At 43.4% G+C, this 22,270-nt stretch overlaps 1 protein-coding gene across 4 annotated transcripts in view; it reads right to left on the bottom strand.

Annotated features, from left to right (window-relative positions):
• The window catches only part of OCA2 (OCA2 melanosomal transmembrane protein), a 665,305-nt gene that overhangs the window by 240,317 nt on the left and 402,718 nt on the right, over window positions 1-22,270 (bottom strand). For all 4 annotated transcript variants that reach the window (XM_073541479.1, XM_073541480.1, XM_073541481.1 and 1 more), the window contains 2 exons: window positions 22,197-22,262; window positions 5,677-5,733 (listed from right to left, as the gene is read on the bottom strand). In XM_073541479.1, the coding sequence (XP_073397580.1) occupies window positions 5,677-5,733; window positions 22,197-22,262 (123 nt within the window). The remainder of the gene's footprint in view (window positions 1-5,676; window positions 5,734-22,196; window positions 22,263-22,270) is intronic.

Below are 22,270 nucleotides of genomic sequence, written 5' to 3'. Positions count from 1 at the left end.
CATACACATATACACTCACTGGCCACTTTATTAGGTACACCTGTCCAACTGTGTGTTAAGACTTAATTTCTAATCAGCCAATCACATGGCGGCAACTCAGTGCATTTAGGCATGTAGACATGGTCAAGACAATCTCCTGCAGTTCAAACCGAGCATCAGTATGGGGAAGAAAGGTGATTTGAGTGCCTTTGAACGTGGCATGATTGTTGGTGCCAGAAGGGCTGGTCTGAGTATTTCAGAAACTGCTGATCTACTGGGATTTTCACGCACAACCATATCTAGGGTTTACAGAGAATGGTCCGAAAAAGAAAAAAAATCCAGTGAGCGGCAGTTCTGTGGCCGGAAATGCCTTGTTGATGCCAGAGGTCAGAGGAGAATGGGCAGACTGGTTCGAGCTGATAGAAAGGCAACAGTGACTCAAATTGCCACCCGTTACAACCAAGGTAGGCAGAAGAGCATCTCTGAACGCACAGTGCGTCGAACTTTGAGGCAGATGGGCTACAGCAGCAGAAGACCACACTGGGTACCACTCCTCTCAGCTAAGAACAGGAAACTGAGGCTACAATTTGCACAAGCTCATCGAAATTGGACAGTAGAAGATTGGAAAAACGTTGCCTGGTCTGATGAGTCTCGATTTCTGCTGCGACATTCGGATGGTAGGGTCAGAATTTGGCGTAAACAACATGAAAGCATGGATCCATCCTGCCTTGTATCAACGGTTCAGGCTGGTGGTGGTGGTGTCATGGTGTGGGGAATTTTTTCTTGGCACTCTTTGGGCCCCTTGGTACCAATTGAGCATCGTTGCAACGCCACAGCCAACCTGAGTATTGTTGCTGACCATGTCCATCCCTTTATGACCACAATGTACCCAACATCTGATGGCTACTTTCAGCAGGATAATGCGCCATGTCATAAAGCTCGAATCATCTCAGATTGGTTTCTTGAACATGACAATGAGTTCACTGTACTCAAATGGCCTCCTCAGTCACCAGATCTCAATCCAATAGAGCATCTTTGGGATGTGGTGGAACGGGAGATTCGCATCAGGGATGTGCAGCCGACAAATCTGCGCCAACTGTGTGATGCCATCATGTCAATATGGTCCAAAATCTCTGAGGAATGCTTCCAGCACCTTGTTGAATTTCTGCCACGAAGAATTGAGGCAGTTCTGAAGGCAAAAGGGGGTCCAACCCCTTACTAGCATGGTGTACCTAATAAAGTGGCCAGTGAGTGTATATATATATATATATATATATATATATATATATATATATGTGAAAAAAATCACATTTCGGTCTTGAGTGCAGACCTTTCTCAAGCTTGAGAGCGGATCTGTGAAAAGGGAAAGGACAGGAGCGGAAAGGCTCTGGGGGAATCTAAAATTGCGTATATCTGACCCCAGAGCAAAGCGCTGATATAAAGAGAGGACGCCAGAGTCCTAGGCTGAACTGGAGCTGTATGCCCTGATCACCAAATGTGGAAGTACAGGGGACTGCAAGTTCCTTGGGGACATTGAACACCTGAAGGCACAGCAGCAGATCAGAACAGTGAAAAGGACAGTACCTGTGATATCGGCTCACGCTGTTAGCCATACAGGTTAGAAACCATCACACAAGAGAGGGTCGCAGCTTAGTTACAAACAGCAGGGACCCGAAAACAAAGCGCAGAAGGAAGGTCCCAAACCCCACCTGGCAGGGTGGATCCCCTGAATGCCTCCAGGCGAGCCAGACTCAATCCATCACCTGTATGTGGTATCCCAGATTGCAACGATTTGCAAGTAAAAGGTAAAGAAACATGCACCTCTCTGTGTCCTTCTCTTATTTATCTGCAGCCCAACATTCACCGCCATTGGAATTAATCAAATATATCTTTGCCCTGGGGCCCCTGCTCTACCCATGGAGAGCTGATCCATTCTTTGCTGCATCACCATCAGCCCCAGAGGACCAAAACCACAGCGTCGGCCACTCATTGCTGAACACCACGGGTGGCGTCACACTTCAACATCACACAACTTTCCTCTATTTAATTACTGGGCTCCCAGGGCCATGGACTGGGTCACTGCCACCATGACATCCCCCTTCTAAGAGCCTGACCGGCCCTCGCTGCTGGCACTGCATCTCAATAGTTTCGGCGCCAGCAGCTCTTCTGGCTGAGCGATCACAGGGCTCCGCTCATTAAGGTAGTAAATATGCACGCCTCTTCACTCCCACAGGCGTGGAGTGAATATTCATTACCTTAATGAGTCCACGTGATTGCTTAGCAGGAAGAGCTACTGGCGCTGGCGGCTGGAACGAGATGCAGTGCCAGCGAGGTGCAGGCTGGTAAACATTTTTTTTTTTTTTAACAGGTATCATGCTTACAAGGATAGAGGATAAAGAGCCACAGATACATGGATAGCGACAGGGGAGCCATGCATACAATGACAGCGACAGGGCAGCCATGCATACAATGACAGAGACGGGGCAGCCATGCATACAATGACAGGGACGGGGCAGCCATGCATACAATGACAGGGACGGGGGAGCCATGCATACAATGACAGTGACGGGGGAGCCATGCATACAATGACAGTGATGGGGGAGCCATGCATACAATGACAGTGATGGGGGAGTCATGCATACAATGACAGTGATGGGGGAGTCATGCATACAATGACAGTGATGAGGGAGCCATGCATACAATGACAGTGATGGGGGAGTCATGCATACAATGACAGTGATGGGGGAGCCATGCATATAATGACAGTGATGGGGGAGCCATGCATATAATGAGTGTGACGGCGGAGCCATGCATACAATGACTTGGATGGGGAACCATGCGTACCACAATAGAGATGAGGGAACAATGCATACCCAGGCTTATACTCGAGTCAATAAGCATACCCAGTTTTTCGCAGCAAAATTAGGTGCCTCGACTTATACTCGGACCAGTTTATACTCAAGTATATATGGTATTTTCATTTCATATCTAATGTTTGCAGAACTTTACTATCACTGATGCACTGCCACCCTATGCACTTATACCTTACAGAGTGTCTCGATGTATAGAACAGGGTTTGTGGGACAGCAGTGCTTCACTGACACTAAGGTTCTAAAGTTGGATTTGGAATTAAATTAATTGGGAACATAAACTCTAATTTTACTACTAAGAGCAATATTTAAAAAATTCCTCATCCCTAAAGCATACAAAATATTGTACCCAAAAATGCAATGTAATCAGAACAGATATAGCGCAAGAAAGCTAGATTCCAATGATATCACTTCCTGGGCTGCTTGGGGCAGTTTCGATAGTTTACCTGTTTAATCTGTTGTAAATGTAGCAGTAGTCTTACTAGTAGTGTTGAGCGATACCTTCAGATATCGAGAAATATTGGATCGGATTGGATCAGACCTATACCCCAAAAATATCGAATATCGCCGATTCCGATACCGGAAACCAATGCAAGTCAATGGGACACAAATATCAGAATGAAAATAAACCCTTACTTTCCTTGTAGGTTAATTCTACATGAAGGAAAACAAATAAGAATAATGTAGAATGTATTGGGGGAGGTGGAGGAGAGATTAAAGGCATAGAGGTTTAGCCCAATCAAATGGAAGAGCAGGAATTAATTTTTTCTTAAGACGTTCGAAGTTACAAAGATATTGACTATGTTAAAGGGGTTGTGTAGCAATAGAGGGAGACGTTCAGAAAAGGCACATGTTGGCAGAGTGTTGGATCAGAATGCTTCATCTAGCTTGGAGGTTGACTGAGCCCCTGACCCGGAGGACACGGCACGGATGCAGGCACCTGTATGCACAACAGACTGTGAGTAAAGCTTTGGAACTACATGCCCTGGTGTCCTCCAGTTATTCCTGCGCCAACACACTCAGCACTGCTACATCTCTGTGCCTGGCACTGCACCATCTACGTCTCTTCACTACCTCTCCATCTACGCTGCCCTGGGACTACAGCCCTACCTGTGGAGGGCCACAACATCAAAGCTGCACCACACCATCTGTCCCAGAGGATCTGCCTGCAGCGTCGGCTTAACATCTTCTTTGCCGAACACCACAGGTGGAGTCACGAATCATTCACTCAAACTTTAATCATCATCCACACGTTCAACATTTCCCTTTTACAAATGGATGCCCAGGGCCATGGACTGGGTCACAGCTACCGTGACATCTCCCATTGAAACCAACGGGCCCGGTACCGAGTACCCCACCAGCCCTGGCGGGCGATCCAACTTGGCGGAAATACATAACAGAACAAGTTGTCCGGGCTTTTCACATAATCTCAGTGCATATCTAGGCTGCAGAATGCTGACAATAAGTAATTTACCTTCTGTGGCTAGTCTGCACGGTTTCCAAGATATCATCTCTTGCTTCTAAGATAAACGTCCGGGGGGGGGGGGGGTGTTCTGGCATAGAAATGAGAACTGGTAGTTTCCTCCTCCCTCACTAGTTTCACTTTCCATAGATCATTGTTCAGCGTTTGTCTGGGGGAGGAGCAGCTGGGTGGTCTGCTCGCAGCCAATCAAAGCCATGCCATTAGTTAACATGCCGAACATGCATAACAGGATGTGCCCACACTTCTTAGGATTCCTCATTGGCTGAATAAAATCAAACTGGCTCATTGCATTATGGGAACTTCCGATTCCGGCATTTGATATTCTAAAAGTATCGGAACTCAGTATCGGAACTCCGATACCGCGAATATCGGCCGATACCTGATATTGCAGTATTGGAATGCTCAACACTACTTACTAGCAAGCTGTGTTTAACCCTGCCCACACTACTGATTGTCAGATTCCTGTGTACAGTGTACATTGCCATGAAGCTTCCAATCAATGAAGGGGGTGGGGTTACACAGATTAGCTAGACTGCTGTGCACTTGAGACCTAGTCAGGCACTGTTTTCATTGAAACTACCACATTGCCTTAAAATTGACACATCCTTGAAATCAGGCTCTTTCATTCAAAGTCTGCAGTGCATTTAACAGGAATTGGAACTATAATGAAAGTGTATTTAGCTTAAGGTTTATATCCTACTGGTTTCATCCCTCTACACCCCCCTCCCCTCATCAAACAAGTCCCCCGTACCCCATGCTCATTATACAGCAATACAAAAGCATTAGTGGAAACACGATGATTTACCTAACTGTAACCACCATTTGCAGACTTTGAGTAAAAATACTCGTGAAAGCGAACAGGAATCCAAATGTGCTATGTTCATATCAAATTTGAGATTGACGAACATTTTCCAAACACATTCACTCATTTTAAGTGGTCACTCTGTAAAAGGTATACATACTGGACTTGCTAACAGGTGATCGATAGAGGTGTCAGTTGCTGGACAAACTACAATCTGATATTGATGACTGATGATAGGCCATCGATATTAAAGACCTGCCAACACTTTTAATAAATATAACAGATTGTAATGGGATTCCTAGTACAACCATTGTACTGGTCCATAACTATGCAATGGAAACGTAGTCTGGTCTCTTCACACAATGTGCCCAAATAAAATTATAAGCTTAGTACCCTCTTTAGTTATTGTCCCTCATTGAATAACGTTCTAGAGTTACTGAAACATTTGCTACCCCACAGTCATGTCAGTATTAGGTGACATTCTCAGCACCCGGTTTGTTGATATCTCAGTTAGAGATTAAAATAATGAAATTTGTAGTTACCTTCACTGCACAGTAGTCAAAGAATCCAGTTTCTGAGAATACTGCCACTAATATCATCTGAAATGAGAAGGATCAAATGCTTTATGCGCAAAGACATTATATTCATCCTTAAAGTAGTCACATGTGTGCAAAAACAAAACATGATTCAGACAACTAATTTCCTTCACGTCCCATCAAATAGTGTGGTGACTTAAACTCACTCACAGTACTGTACATTGGATAAGTGATTGAGGTCACTAAGAGTGGCTGTTTTTGTCTTGCAAATCTGGTCAACCATATACTGGATTACATTTACATAACTGACATCTAAATTGTATATTAACTGTACTTCACTGCAAAGAAATGTATGACGAGATGATTGCAGTGGTCAACAGGGTTTCTCAAGTGTGTGCTGCGGCAACGAGCTGATCACCGGGCTGTCTGCCATAGGACACAAAAGAATTTTAAACATACAGTACATCAGTAACTACAGTATATTAAGAAGGATGTAAGGTTTTACTTGAAAAGTACCAAATGTCCTGTCCATTTTTCTTTTTGTCTGGTTCTTAACCTTGTATGGATTCCTTGATCTGTATTTTTAGATGCCATTTTTTCAATAGAAATTTTCATTTTTGCATTTATCTACAGTCTCAGTGATGGTTCTCATGTTAGGGTCTTTATGAAATTCTGCATGTGGCCTTTTCTTATATATGGTACTTTATCTGTATCAGGTGTTACTAAATAACAGGTTGTTCAAGCTTGGACATATACGAAATATTTACAGGATCTATCAAAAATGTCAGATGCGGGTCCCAAATATGCTCGGCAATATTAGGATTCCTCTTAGCAAGGAGTAGAAAGACATCAGTGTCCAGCCACCTCTATTCTCAACAGCAAAATACAAGGCCCCATTCTACAAACCAAATGATCACTCATGGTATATCTTGTTAATATGCTATAAAATAGGTTGACCCCAATAATAGCAAATAATCCTTTACCTGTCCTAGCGTTCTATTTTAAAGTGCAGTTAAAATTGTATTAAGAAAATTCAATCATAAAGAACAAGACTAATGAAAGAAGGAATATTAAATAAAAAGACAATTACTATACACCTAACTTTCAACTGACCGTGACACTTCCATCTGGTACATTGTTGTTTTGTTATTAGACTATTAATCATGTAGAATAAAAACGGATTTCTCTGATTGGAAATGCAAAAATGTAATTAAACTACGGCTGCTATACATATTAACCAATTCAAGACGGAGTCATTTTATCCAGTCCCTCACCAAGGACATTTTTGGGGTTTTCCATACCTGCTCTATTAGAAGCATTAAATAATGTTCTCATTCAGGAATACAAATACTGCATTTGTCCCCTTTTTTCTTTTTTTTTTTTTTACAAGATACATGGTGCTTAATTTTTATGTAATTTTTTAAATTTTTTTATGCTGCTAACAAATATGTATAGACAAGTATTCACCCCCTTAACTTTGTACCTATTTTATTTTTATATTATGTTATATTGTTTATTTATACTATATTATATATAATTATATTATATTTATTTTATGTTTAAACATTTTTTAATTCAGACAGAAAAAGCCTTTGCTTACACACATAAATTGTAAGGCTCATTTTGAGTTTGCCAAAAGACATGTAGGAGACTCCACAAATGTATGGAAGAAGGAGCTTTGGTCATATGAGACCATAAATGAACTTTTTGACCACCAAGGTAAACGTGATTTCTGGCGTCAAATCAACACAGCTCATTAAACCAAGAACCCCATCCTCACAGTGGAACATGGTGGTGGCAGCATCATGCTGTAGGAATGTTTTTTAGCAGCAGAGACAGGGAAAACCACCATGGTTACTTACCGGTAGCCGGTTTTTCCGGAACCCATGACAGCACCACCTGACCTGAGAGAGGGATCCGCCCCGCCAGGACAGAAACCTACTGAGACATAAGGGGCGGCACCTCTCCCCCGCTTCAGTTGGGTTACAGAGCACTGAGAGGACTTCCCGGTTAGTTACATGTTTAATCCAACACCACAACACTCAAAAACACCCTACTAATTGTGCACACCCATATGGTGAAAAGGGGGGGAATAAACGGGTGCTGTCATGGGTTCCGGAAAAAACCGGCTACCGGTAAGTAACCATGGTGGTTTTCCCTTCACCCATGACAGCACCACCTGAGAGATTTTTGGAGATTCAAAACACCTTAGGGAGGGACCACCGCTTGCAGCACCCTTCTACCAAAGGTTAAGTCAGCAGAGGAAGATAGATTTAATCTATAGTGCTTAAAGAAGCTTGAAGGTGAGGCCCAGGTAGCGGCCTTACAAATCTGTTCGATCGATACCTCTGCTTTTTCGGCCCAGGAGGTCGCCACGGCTCTGGTGGAATGAGCCTTGATGCCGTCAGGATTCGGGATACCACTAGCTGTGTAGGCTACACTAATGGCCTCCCTAATCCATCTAGCAATAGTCCCTTTTGAAACCCCATAGCCTTTCCTGGCACCCTGAAAAGCTACGAATAGGGACTGGGACCTCCTCCACTGGCTAGTCATAGATATGTATTCTATGAGAGCTCTCTTAACATCCAGATTATGGAACTTTTCCTCCCCCAGATTTTTTGGGTTCTCGCAGAAAGATGGAAGGACAATTTCCTGGCCCCGATGGAAATCTGATGCTACCTTGGGCAGATAAGCAGGGTCTGTTCTTAACACTACCCTATCCTGAAAGACTTGCGTATAAGGTGGATTTACTGAGAGAGCTTGTAAATCGCTTAGCCTGCAGGCTGACGTGAGGGCCGCTAACAGGATTGTTTTTAGGGACAGAAACTTCAGGGGTAGCTGATGTAATGGCTCATATGGATCTTTTGTAAGGGCCCCTAGCACTAGGTTTAAATCCCAGGGGGCTATCCGGGGTATTGGGATAGGCCTAGCTCTATGGCAGGATTTAATAAATCTGGCTACCCATCTATTTGATGCCAATTTGCAGTTGTAGAGCGCCCCTAGTGCAGACACCTGAACTTTAAGTGTGTTCACTGCTAACCCCATCTGCAACCCCGATTGTAAGAACTCCAGGATGGCATTAATCGGGGGATCTTTCCCTAACGGCCTACCTAAGAACTGCAGGAACTTATTCCATGTTCTGCCGTAGATGTTAGTCGTCACTGGTTTCCTACTCTTTAGCAGGGTGGCCACCAACCCGGGGGAGAACCCTCTATCCGTTAAAAGCGACCTTTCAAATTCCACGCCGTCAGATGGAATCCTTTGACCTGAGCGTGGAATATTGGACCTTGAGCTAGTAGGTCGGGGATTTCTGGTAGAACCCATGGATCGGAGAGGGACATCCTTCGTAGCAGAGCAAACCAGGGCCTTTTTGGCCAAAATGGAGCTATTAGAATCACCCTGGCTTGATCGTTTCTGATTTTTCTGACAACTGTTGGGATCAGAGCCACTGGGGGGGGAACGTATAAGCTAGCCTGAAGTTCCACTGGATGTGCAATGAGTCCACTGCCCATGGATTTTCTCTCGGGTTTAGAGAGCAGAACCTTTCTGTTTGCCTGTTGTGTTTGTTGGCAAAGAGGTCTATCACCGGTTTCCCCCAAAGCAGAGTTATTTTTTGAAAAATGGACCAGTTTAGCGCCCATTCCCCCTGCTTCAGGGTATTGTGACTCAAGAAGTCTGCCTCTATGTTTTCTGCCCCTTTTATATGTAAGGCTGTCAAGGAGTGTAGGTGTTCTTCTGCTCTGCTCAGAATGTCTGTCGCCGCTTCCATTAAGGAGTGTGATCTTGTCCCTCCTTGGTGGTTGATGTATGCCACTACTACCTTGTTGTCTGACATGATGCGTACATTTCGACCCTGGAGTAGCGGAATGAAGTGACTTAGGGCCTTGCTCACTGCCCACAGTTCTCTCAGGTTGGAGGATGCTTCCCTTTCTTGATGCGTCCAGGAACCCTGACCTATGATGCCCCTTTGGTGTGCCCCCCACCCCGAGGAGCTTGCATCTGTTAAGATTATATCTGACGTCTGTCTGTCCCACGGTATTCCCAAGGTCAGATTTTTCTTGTACAGCCACCACCTGAGAGAGTCTCTGGTTTTTAAGGAAAGCTCCAGCTTTCCTTCTAAACGCCCTCTTAGCGATCTTTGTGCTGTTAGTATCTCCCACTGGAGTTGCCGGGTGTGAAACTGAGCCCACCTGACCGCCAGAATACAGGATGTTAGGGTACCTAGCAGGGACATTGCTCTTCTTAAAGTCATACGTGGTTGGTTTTGGCTCGTGAAGGCCAGATTCTGCACCTTTTCCATTTTGGACTCTGGGAGCAGACACTCTTGCCTTTCTGAGTCTAGTACGAATCCTAGGAAGGTCTGTTCTTTTAGGGGTTGCAATTTTGATTTTTTGAAATTGACTATCCACCCTAATTCCTGCAAGGTGTTGATCACCCGGGTCAACTGCGCTGTACAGTGGTCCTCTGAGCTGCCTACTATGAGAAAATCGTCCAGGTATGGTATTATGACCGTGTCGTGAATCCGGAGAAAGGCAGTCACTTCCGCTATGACTTTGGTGAAAACTCTCGGGGCTATAGATATGCCAAACGGAAGAGCCCTGAACTGAAAGTGCCTTAGCGTGCCTTGCATATAAAGTGCTACCCTCAAGTATTTCTGGTAATCTGGGTGGATAGGGATGTGATAATACGCATCCTTTAAATCGACCACGGCCATGAAGCAATCTTGGTGTAGCAGCTTCACCGCCGTAGTTACTGATTCCATCTTGAAGGTCGAGTTCCTTATCCATAGATTGAGTCGTTTGAGATTTATGATTGTCCTGAAAGTTTGATTGGGTTTTTCTATCAGAAAAAGGGGTGAATAAAACCCCTTCCCTTCCTGTAGGCGTGGTACCTCGGAGAGTACCCGCTTGTCTATCAGGCTCAGGATCTCTGTTTCTAAGGCCACCTGCTCTTCGGTCACCTTCCTGATGGGTGTGATGACGACCACGGATTTTGGCTGACGGAAGAAGGGAATTTTCAGGCCTTCTGTTAGGATGGTTAGGATCCAGGCGTTGGAGGAGATCTTCTCCCAGGTTTGGAAAAAGAGTGCCAATCTCCCCCCCACTGGAATACTGGCGTCACTGTGGCGACTTTTTTGAGATGGAGATACCTCCACCAAACATAAATCCCGATTCTTTTTTCTTTTATCCTCCCATCTTCTCCTGTCAGCGGGAGGGCGCCCCCTATTGAATCTCCCCCTCCGAAAGGGCTGTCTCCTCTGATCCATAGGGAATCTGGGGAAGCCTTTTTTCTTATCGCCTGCTTTCTCCAGTATATCGTCCACGTTCTTGCCGACCAAGAATCGACCATCGCAGGAGAGAGAGCATAATTTGGCCTTGGACTGGAGGTCACCCGGACAGCCCTTAAGCCATAACGTGCGTCTAGCAGCATTTGATAGTGATGCTGCCCTGGCTGTCATCCGCATAGAGTCCGCCGAGGTATCGGCCAAAAAAGCTGCTGCCCCGTGCAAGAGATACATCTCCGATAAGATTTTCTCTCTTGGGACCCTTGAAGCCAGCTTTTCTTCTAACTGCTGCAGCCAGATCATGAGGGAGCGTGCCGTACAAGTACCCGCTATTGCCGGCTTTAGTCCTCCTGCTGTCGCTTCCCATGCGTGCCTCAAATATGAGTCCGCCTTCTAGTGGGTCTCTAAGAACCCCTGCGTCTTCCAGGGGCAGGGCCGACCTTTTGGAGGATCTGGACACTGCTGCATCTATTTTGGGGATTTTGCATCCTTATGCTTGAAGGGATATCGTCTCTTGAAAGTGGATGGAAGGGCCCCCGATTTTTCAGGCTTTTTCCACTCCTTCTCAATAAGTGCCTGGATCTTCTCGTTTACCGGAAAGGTCCGTTTTTTCCTCTCCTGAAGCCCCCCAAACATAACGTCCTCTAGGGTTTTAGCCGCCTTTTCTTCCTGTAGGCCCATTGTAGCTCTAATGGCCTTTAGGAGGGCGTCTGTGTCTTCTACAGGGAAACATGGTTTACCCCCCATGTCGCTGTCTGAGGAGTCTGAGGAGGAGGATTTTTCCGCCTGAGATGACATTGACGCGGAATCCGAGGGGGAACTAGGGGGATCCTTCCTGGTTTTTTTCCCTTTTTTCAATAGGGACTTAATTGAGCCTTTCATTTCTGACCTTAGGGCAGATATCAGATTGGCTGCGAAACTAGGCCCTTCCTCCGCCATAGTCCGCTGAATGCACGCAGCACAGAGATCTTTTTGCCAATCTCTTGCTAGGGGAGATTTACATATAGCACAATCCCTATTGTTCTTCTTGCTTCCCGCTTTCCTAGGCCTTTCCTACAGGGTGAAGCATACAACAGAAGCCCTATTAACATATGTTAACATTCACGAAGATCACTCACCACCCGAAATCAAGGGTACCGGACTCGGAGGCTGCGTCAGGGCACGTGACCTGCGTTCTTTGGATCTTGCTGAATCCCCCGACCTGCGGCTGGAGCAACTGCTGCTGGAATGGCTTCCATGCTTTCTGCCAGAGGGCTGAGACGGAGGCAGGGACGCTGAACGTTCCTGTTCTGACTCCATGTTGCACCGCCGTCTGCTGCCGCCTTCTCTCTTTAAATACCGCGCCTCCGCTCAGGTGAGCGTCTCTCCCCTCCCCCCTGTGACCGCCGGCCGCCGTTTCAGGAAGCCAGCCGGCGTCGCACCCGGCGCCATTAAACCGTCGCCCTTCTCTAACGTCAGCCGGCGCACCCAGCATGCAATGCGTTGCTGATGTCAGCGGCCGGAAGAAGCCAGCGTCTCTCCCCTGCTATGGGGATCGAGATGCGGCGTGCGCGAGGGGAGGGCGGCGCGGTGGGGGCTTCCCGCAGACCCTGGGGATCCCACCGACGCCCGCACGAACCCGGAACCCCGGAGGGCCCGGGGACTGCGCATCCAGCACCCGACGGCCGGCGCTGCAGGTGAGACACCTGTTCTTCCTGCGCCGGGACGGGGCTGGGTCCATTTCCTTCGCCCATGACAGGCACCGCCGACAGTGAGGTTCCTTCCAGGACAGGAACCCAACTGAAGCGGGGGAGAGGTGCCCCTTATGTCTCAGTAGGTTCCTGTCCTGGCGGGGCGGATCCCTCTCTCAGGTCAGGTGGTGCTGTCATGGGTGAAGAGAAAATGGTCCTATTCAAAGGGAAGATGGGTGGTGCGAAATACAGGGATATTCTTAAGCATAACCTCTTTCAGTCTGTCAGTCTGTTTGAGACTGAGTTTGAACATTCCAACAAGACTATGACCCAAAGCATACTGCTAAGGCAACACTCAAGTAGTTTAAGGGTAAATTTGTAAATGTTTTTGAGTGGTCTAGACAGAGACAAAAGAGAGGGAGGATTCCAGCATCCACTTTAGTATGTAAAAATGAAAAACAATAGGAAACATCGTTTTTTCTATGGCATCGTTTTTTTTTGTGCCTTCTGAGATATGACCTCCTTTCTTATACAGTTATTGCCATATGTCCATGCCCAAAGTCCCCTTTTTTGTCTCTATACCTTGTTGTTTTTGTAAGTTTAAATCTTGTTTTTTGCATCCTCCAATCATGACCTCATAGCCATGTTCAGACACTGTCCTTATGCTGGTTAGTCTCTACTATGCAATAGTGTTAAGCTGGAGGACTCAACACAGTTGCCAATATGCCCACGTAAAAACAATGTTAAAAACAACACGATTAACATATTATGGCAACATTTTCTATACCTTTACCACACCTTCTTTGATTCATTGAGTACTGGTGTCTTGAACACTACTGTTTGCATAGGTTTGATTTAGTGAAAATAATAGAGCACTCACGTCTCTGACTCACCACATGCAGAAGCGCTGTCTGTAATACAGGGTTTTCAACAAGAACTCACTGTATCTATTATTCTTCCACATCTTATTGACCTAATAAGTCAAGCTCAACATATATATTTTTATTCATGGCTCAATGGTCATACACTACTCAGGTGACGGTGCCACAATACCATGCGATAGTGAATTTACCTGAGACTTAATATAGCCATGACACCACTTCTATAGAAATTATGTTAATGATGAGCTCCTTTTTATAATTATGCATTATGGCAATGGTGTTTGCATTTTTGTCAATGTGAAGTAATGCAATTTCTAGTGTATTGTTTTCCCCTTTTTCCCCTCAGGTTTTTCTTGAATATTGCCATCCACACAGGCGCATTTGATCTTTTCCAATGACTGGCCCGTGTTTACTTGCATTATGTTTACCACTTGTCCTTTTTTTCCTGTTTGTTATATATACACATCAGACTTGGACACACTCATTGTCAGGACTAAGTGCTTTTGAGCATGAAATGAATAGACCAGTGTTCATCTTAATTCCTCCCACCCTCCTTTCCCTCTCTCCTCCTCATCCTATTTTTTTACCATGGTTTTCTTCTTACATTTTTAATTGTCACAATTAAAAGTCATGCATTTATTTTTTACATACCAAGGTGGATACTAGAACCCTCCTCCTCTTTGTCTATACTCGTTGCCCAGCTGCTGGCCTGAAGTCTGCGCACTGCATGTTTCTAAGGCTACTTTCAGACTTGCGTTAGGAGGTGCAGCGTAGGGCCGCCGCTAAACTCTGCCCCCGGTCGCCCTCCTCCAGGCGCATGATGCTGCATGCGATCAGCGTACTCTATATTTAGCATTGGGTATGCTGGCCACGCACTGGTATGTTTTTGCCGGTGCATGCGCCCTTTTTGCGTTGCACCGACGTGCGCCAAACGCACAGTGTTGCATTTTTGTGCGCACGGCGCAGCGCAGAAAGGGTGCATGTTCTGGCAAAAACATACCAGCGCATGACCAATGTACCCAACGCTAAATATAGGGTACGCTGATCGCATGCAGCGTCATGCGCCCATAGGAGGAGCTGACCGGAGGAGGCATGGACGGGGGTGGAGCTTAGCGGCGGCCCTGCACTGCACCTCCTAACGCAAGTCTGAAAGTAGCCTAATGGCGGCTTTACATTTGAACACTTGGTGAGCTGAAAACTCCTTTTTCCCTTTATTCTTGGTCTAGTCAAAACTCAGATCTTAATCCAATTAAGAATCTGTGGTCAGACTTGAAGACTGCCATTCACCAGAGGAAACAGCTAACTTGAAGGAGTTGGTGCAGTTTTGCCTTGAGGAATGGGCAAAAATCCCAGAAGCCAGATGTAGAAAGTTCATAAAGACTAATCCAGCTAATACAGCTGTAATTGCTGCAAAACGAGGCTCTTCAAAGTGCTAACTTTAGGAGGGTAAACACTGAAGTTTTCAGTTATTTTATCCTATTTGTTGGGTGCTTCACAATAAAAAGAAAACCAAATCTTCACAGCTGTAGGCATGTTCTTTACATGAACTGATGCAAACCCTCAAAAAACAAAAATCAGAAATTCCAAGTTGTGAGGAAGCAAAACAAAGAATGCCACAGGGGGGGAATTCATTTCCAAACCACTGTATATGTATTTTTCCACTTTGCTGTGTATTTTATTTAAAGCCACAAAGAATTACTATAAAAACATTTTATATTGTGTTCCTTTTTCATAAAAATTTTTAGATAATGGACATATCTTTCAATTGTACTATAAACCACAATTTGGACTAGCGACGCCTTTTTTGGTTATGTTCCCCCCCCCCCCCCCCAATACATCCACCTTGCCCCCCCCCAAAGGTCTTTTGAGAGCATGTAAACATATTACTACATTATTTTTATCACGGTTTGCCTCTGTAACTGGGGCTGGTTTATTAGCCCCAGCTACAGGAGAAATTCAGCTTCCAGGCTGCATAATAGTGCTGACTATCTTTTAGAACCAAGCAACTTCTGTTTTCTTTATACAGCCAATCACAGGATCACTGGGCCATAAGCAGAAATCTGTAAGGTGCTTCTTAATCAATACATAGAATATTTGTTCAGATCTATGCATATAACGATCAGGAATACAAAAATAATGCATCCCAGAAATGCACAGTTTCCTGCAAGCTGCTTAATATGCAGTGACTTTTTAAGAACATAGCTACAGAGTAAAGTGTGACATTCTAAGATGTTTAAAGTCTGTGGCCAGTACAGAAGAAGTAATGACAACTCTATACAAAGCATAAGATTTCACATTACACAGTATATATATTTTATATGTACTAGAGAGAAGTAAATCGGTTTAAGCCAAATATGCCTGCCACCATTTTACACAATGCAGAAGATTACATAAACCAGAGAAGGATCACAGGACCTCAGGCATCGCTGGGTTTCCCCTCATTGCCTTGTAGCCATTACATCACATAATATAGCACGGCCAATTTAAGAGGAACTAGCATAGCCTGCATCAATGTATAAGCAGTGAATGCAGCTGTCATCTTGGACGAAATCTACATAGTGAATGGATATTTCAGTTCATATCAGCAATACAGAGCCATAAAACAGAATATAGTGTATTATACAACAGTGTTACTGAAAAAGATTTATGTAGTCTGTGAAGAAAAATATAAAGATTCAAAAGATACAGGAGGTGAAATAAGTATTTATCACATCACCAATTTTCTAAGTAAATATATAAAAGTTCTAAAAGTGAAATTCTCACCAGATGTCAGTAGCAACCCATCCAATCTACACAGGCAAGGAAATTAAACCATAGATGTCCATAAATTAAGTTGTGAAATGAGAAATACCACAGGGAAAAAGCATTGAACATGCTTACTTAAATTTAAATACTTCGTGCAAAAGCCTTTGCTGATGAGGTCAGTTTCAAGACGCCACCTCAGATGTGACTTTGGCTCATTCTTCCACACAAACACTCTTCAAATACTAAAGGTTCTGTGGGCTCCTTCTATGAACTCTGAGCTTTAGCTCTTTCCATAAATTTTGCATTGGATTCAGATCAGATGATTGGCTTGGCCATTCTAGGAGCTTTTTTTTTCCCTCTGAAACAGATTATAAATTTCCTTGGCTGAGTGTTTGGGATCATTGTTTTGTAAAATGTCTACCCTTGTTTCATCATCATCTAGGTAGATGACAGCAGATTTTTATCAAGAATGTCTTGGTACATTTGTTCATTCATCCTTCAATTATTTGATGTTTTCCAGTGCCATATGCTGAAAAACAGCCTCACACTATGATGTTTCCTCCTCCAAACTTCACTTTTGGTATGGTGTTTTGGGGGTGATATACGGTGCCTTTTGGCCTCCAAACATGGTGTGTATTATGGTATCCAAAAAGTTCAATTTTGGTCTCATCTGACCAGACTATATTCTCCTAGTATTTCACAGGCTTAATGTTTTTGAGCAAACATTAAATGTACGTTTAAATGTACTTGAACATGCTTTTTGTTCAGGAATGGTGTCTTGCATGAACGTGCAACAGATCATGGAGGTTAAGTGCATTGCTTATTGTTTTCTTTGAAATAATTGTACCTGCTGATTCCAGATCATTCTGTTGCTCTCCAAATGTAGTCTCTGGCTATTTAACAACTCTTCTGATAAATCTTTTCACTGCTCTGTCTGAAATCTTGCGGAGAGCACCTGGTTGTGGTGCAATGATGATGAAATGATTCTCTTTCCACTTTAGGATTATGTAACCAATAACCAATGCAATCTGTTTGTTTTGCAACAATAAAGCTGCAAAGGTCCTGAGAAAGCTAGCTGGTTTTTAGCAATCACGAGATGTTTCTTCTGTAGCACCATGTTAATGAGATACCTTTTTATAGGCCGTCCGTTGAATCAGCTGATATTTTTGACCAAGTGTCAGGATTGCTTTCTAATTTCTGATAGATTTCAGCTGTTGTCATGACTTTCCATGGCTTTTTGCACCTCTTTCTTCATAGGTTCAATACTTTTTACCTGTGTGACTTCTCATTATCAATTTATGAATATCGATGGTTTGATTTCTTTGCCTGATCGGATTAGATCAGTTGTTACTGACATCTGGTGAGAGTTTTATATCAATAACACCTATAAAACTCTCTACTGACTATACACATTTGAATTTTAGTGTCAGCATATACCTAAATCTGCATCTTCTCTAGTAGTATACTACAAACAAAAACTCCAATTAATAGTGTGACTCATGAACAAGCCCTCCCTTGCCACTAAAGAACACTCAGAGCCAGGTTTGATTCCATTTATTTTGTATATTTTTCCATTATGTTTATATTTAATTATTTCGCATCTTGACACCGTCAAGGTTGAAAACTATTTATCTGCCAGGCATGGATTGCGGCATGGGACAGAACGACGGACAGGTGAAGGATATTGTTGTTTTTTATTTTTGTTTTATTACAGCAGACGAGGAATTCAATGGAATGGGCGTTAGGGGAGTCAAACTGTGTTAGATATTTTTAAATAAAGAAGTAAAAAAGTGTATTTTGTTTTATTTCAATTAATATACTTTGTTCTGGCTGTGTGTTTATTTACAATACAACTATAGGATTAATATAGATGTCTTATAGACGCCACTCCATTACTAATCCGTGGTGTTATGAATGAGTCACCGTAGGAGGCAAAAGCAGAAATACAAGCTAAGTCCAGAAAACCAGAGAAGTTGGCAACTATCAGATTGCAGACCCCTGAACCTATCAACACAACTAGCAGTAGCCGTGGGGGGTTCCTACGATGCCCTAGACTCCTCGATCACAGCCGGAGAATTACATAGGCCTAAAGAAAGAAAGGGGAAATCTAAACTGCCCCAGAGCAGACCCCAAAGCAATAGGCAGCCCCCAACATATAATGATGGTGAAGCAAGATGAAAATACTAACACAGACAGAAAGATAGACTGAGCAAAGACGGGGCCCAAAACTACCTAGATAGGAAAGGACAGGAAGGCTGCTGTCTGCAATCTGCCAAAACCCTATCAAAGACAAAGCCAACAAGCTGATATGAAAAAGGCCCTGAAGCAGCTAGGATTCAAAAACTAAATCAGCACTCAGGTATTTTCAGAAGACAGAGCTAAAAGAATTCAGCACACCCCAGCAGGGAATGGCAGAAATCCAGAAAAACAAAGCAAAACAAAGTCAAAGCACCAAAGCAAAAGGCCGAGCAGCAAACTTAGCTTTAGAGGAGCAGGAATTCAGACAGGTCTCCAAGGATCCCACAGAGAAATCACCCGCAGGGCAGAAGGGCGTCGGCAGCCTTATATCCAGTCAGTAACTCCACTCAGCCAGTCATCATCATCAGCCTCAGGTGTTTGATAATTAGGCTCACTACCTTTCTTTACCAGAAGAGGGAGTTCCTCGGGCCTCAGTAATGAAGGGGAAAATGAACTCAACACCGTGGGCTTGATGTCACCAGACAATACCAAGATGACATCAACTCCACAAATATTAACTCCACTTGCCACTACCACAGGGCAAGTGGGAAGAGCTGGGCAAGGCATCAGAATTAGAACATCTAATAGATGTGCCTTTTCTGGGTGGCTGCAGGCTGCCATTTTAGACTGGGGGGCAATATTCATAGCCCCTTGCCAACCTGAGAATGCCAGCCCCCAGATATCTGTTTTAGATTGGTTGGTTGTCAAAAATGGGGTGGACCGCACGCCATTTTTTAAAAATTATTTTTTATTAAAATAATTTAAAAAAACAGAGTGGGGACCACTCTATTCTTGATAACCTGCCTTGCTGAATCTGGCCGCTAAGGGTTACAGTTCCCAGCTGTGAATTTTGCCCGGTTGGTTATCAAAAATATTGGGGAACCCACGCAGTTTTTTTTTTAGAATTTATTTACAATGCAGGTGCTGGCTGATGAATACTCCCATCAGCAGCAGCCTGCTCTCGCTGTTATTAGTGGCAGTAGGAGGAGTAGGCTGATGGGACTACTGCTTTGTACCTCCGATCACAGTGTGGGCTCACGCTGTTATTGGACAGTGTGGAAACCGTTGCTGTCTGTCAGGTGTTAATGATTTAACCGCTGATCAGAAGCCGTGTTTTCCGTGCTGTCATGTACATGACAGCATGACAAAAACTGAATGTTTGGGCCCCTTATTCAAGCGAAGAGCAAGGAGAAATATTTCATCAGAATCAAAAGTAGATTGAATGATAATACTAAGGTAGATGGAACATGAACAAAAGGAGGGACTTCTGCTGAATGCCTCACAGAGGAGATCTGCAGGCCTTCTATCTGAGAAAAGGAATAAAGAGAAGCATTGAACAGAAAAGGTGCAATAGTTAAATTCCAATAAAGTTGCAGAATTAAAGGTTCAATAAATGTTTATATACAGTACAATTTTGAGTACATTTTTGACTGCAAAAAAGATTTTTCTTGTTCATCTCGCTTGAATGCAACTTCATGCTCATTTTGTGAAAAACCCATGCAAGATGGTTAAAAATAGAAGTGTGTTTGAAATCAGGGCAAAAGAAAACATAAGTATCATTCAGTGGAATAAAAAAAACTAATTTTGCATACTTGTGCAATTAACCATTAACACTTCTACTTTTGAAAGCATTCTTACTTTGCAACACTTTTCTCACACTTTTCTAAAACCTTTGCATATTGCTGTGCATAGAGACACACAAAAGGCACAATAAAAAATATGTATGAATATACTGTATAATTTTAATAAATATTGCATACAAAAAGGAACCTATGCAAGGGTGGTGAATCTAAAAGGGGTTTTTCATTTAATTTTTTTTTATCATCCACAAACCTAGTAGAGTTATAAAACAGCATTCTGAACAGGCACTCATCCTTCCACATCCAGTGCAGCATTTCGATAATTGTTTACATGCTGCAGCCGTGAAGTCATTACAAGACTGCTGCAGTGGCTCAACTGATGTACAGATGTAGCAATATTTACTTTAAAGTGAACTTGACATCTGATGCATGCTGCCTAATCTGTGGGCAGCAAGTATGAGGCACCTGCTGTATGAACTTACCCAGATGCGTTTGACTCTGCAACACTGCGGCGACACATATCTACCAGAGAGTGAGACCGCGCTGGAGACTAGGCAGACAGGCGGGTCCCTGATGGCTTCTACCTGCCCAATTCTACCCTTAATTGACAGGTCTCTGCCTATACCCGCATGTACTGTAGGCAAAAACCTGTAACTGCAGGGCAGCGGGCAAGGAGCAGCCGCCGGGAACTTTCCTGTCTTACTAGTCTATAGCGCGATCTTAGTCCCAGGTGGCTTTTAAAGTAGAACTTACTCTGAATCGCAGCAGTATGTGTGTCTATCGGTGAGAAAAGCAAACATAATTTTTAGGCATGGGATACTGGTCCTCTTTGGAAAGTAGGACAAGTTTTACATTTTGGCTGAAATTTTATTTTTATAGGAGTTTTAACACCAAAAAGTCAAATACCATTAGTACTAACCGCAGATAAAACTGTACATGTGCAATAAATCACATACTGCACCTCCACTATATTTAAAGTGACATTATCTCTCACTGTTTAGTATAATTTTAGTTTTGGAAGCATCATTATAAAATCTTACCCTTTCTGAAATATCACTAAACTTGTAAAATGTCATACTGCTTCAATATAATGGCTTTAAATCTGCTATAATTTCCCAAATTATACTTTGAAAGCGTTTGCTCAAAACTTTATAACCTTATACAGTGTTTCATAATCCTACAGAAAAAAAACAGACAGTATACCCATACCCTTCAAAATGCTATGCAAAGTATGATACTCACAGGAATGTAATTTTTCTAAGTTAGTCTCTAAGCTACCAATTGTATAGCCTGTAATATACTTTTAGGCCTTATGACCATACAGCAAAGTTGCTTAGTGTAAAGATTTTAGAAGAATATACAGCAGAAAAATCTCCAAATATAAAACAAAAATCCTAGAACAATGCAGGTGAATGGAGTTTAACAATTTCTTCAAAAATCTCTCCATGCACATATGTAACACCCTTGTAAATAGCTCTAGCCTAATGTCACATTCACACAATTCAAGGACTAGCCGTAGGTCTACTGACAATAACATAAGCATATAGAGTATGATGCTAAATGACTAGCCATGGGTCTTACTTTTTATAACATATCCTTATACAGTATGAGGCTAAAGGACTGGCCATGGGTCTACTGACCATAACAACCATATACAGTATGAGGCTAAAGGACTGGCCTACTGACCATAACATAAGCATAAACTGTATGAGGTTAAATGACTAGCCATGAGTCTACTGATAATAACATAAGCATATACAGTGTGAGGCTAAAGGACTGGCCATGGGTCTACTGACCATAACAACCATATACAGTATGAGGCTAAAGGACTGGCTGTGGGCCTACTGACCATAGCATAAGCATATACTGTATGAGGCTAAAGAACTGGCCATGGGTCTACTGGCCATAACATAAGCATATATGGGGCTGTCAAGTTCAAGTCAGGAACCTACGGCCAGTCCTTGAATCATGTATATTGCATAAGACTTATTTATGGCTATGTTGTAGTAATCAGCAAGATCCTCTTTAGATACTATGGAGTTTATAGAAAGAAGCAGGGATATTACCAATCATTGAAAACAAGCTGCTGTAAACATCAGCTTGTTCAAAATTACAGATTAATAATTACCATTCCAAACAGAAGTGCCAGCGTTTCATAATCAATCCACTCCACTACCTTCACCAAGCTTGGTCTCTACAATT

The sequence above is a fragment of the Dendrobates tinctorius genome, unplaced genomic scaffold, assembly GCF_039654945.1.
Source record: "Dendrobates tinctorius isolate UK_male_01 unplaced genomic scaffold, ASM3965494v1 ptg000121l, whole genome shotgun sequence".
NCBI lineage: Eukaryota > Metazoa > Chordata > Amphibia > Anura > Dendrobatidae > Dendrobates > Dendrobates tinctorius.
The sequence above is the reverse complement of the archived record's forward strand: the minus strand, read 5'-3'. Positions and strand labels throughout refer to the sequence as shown.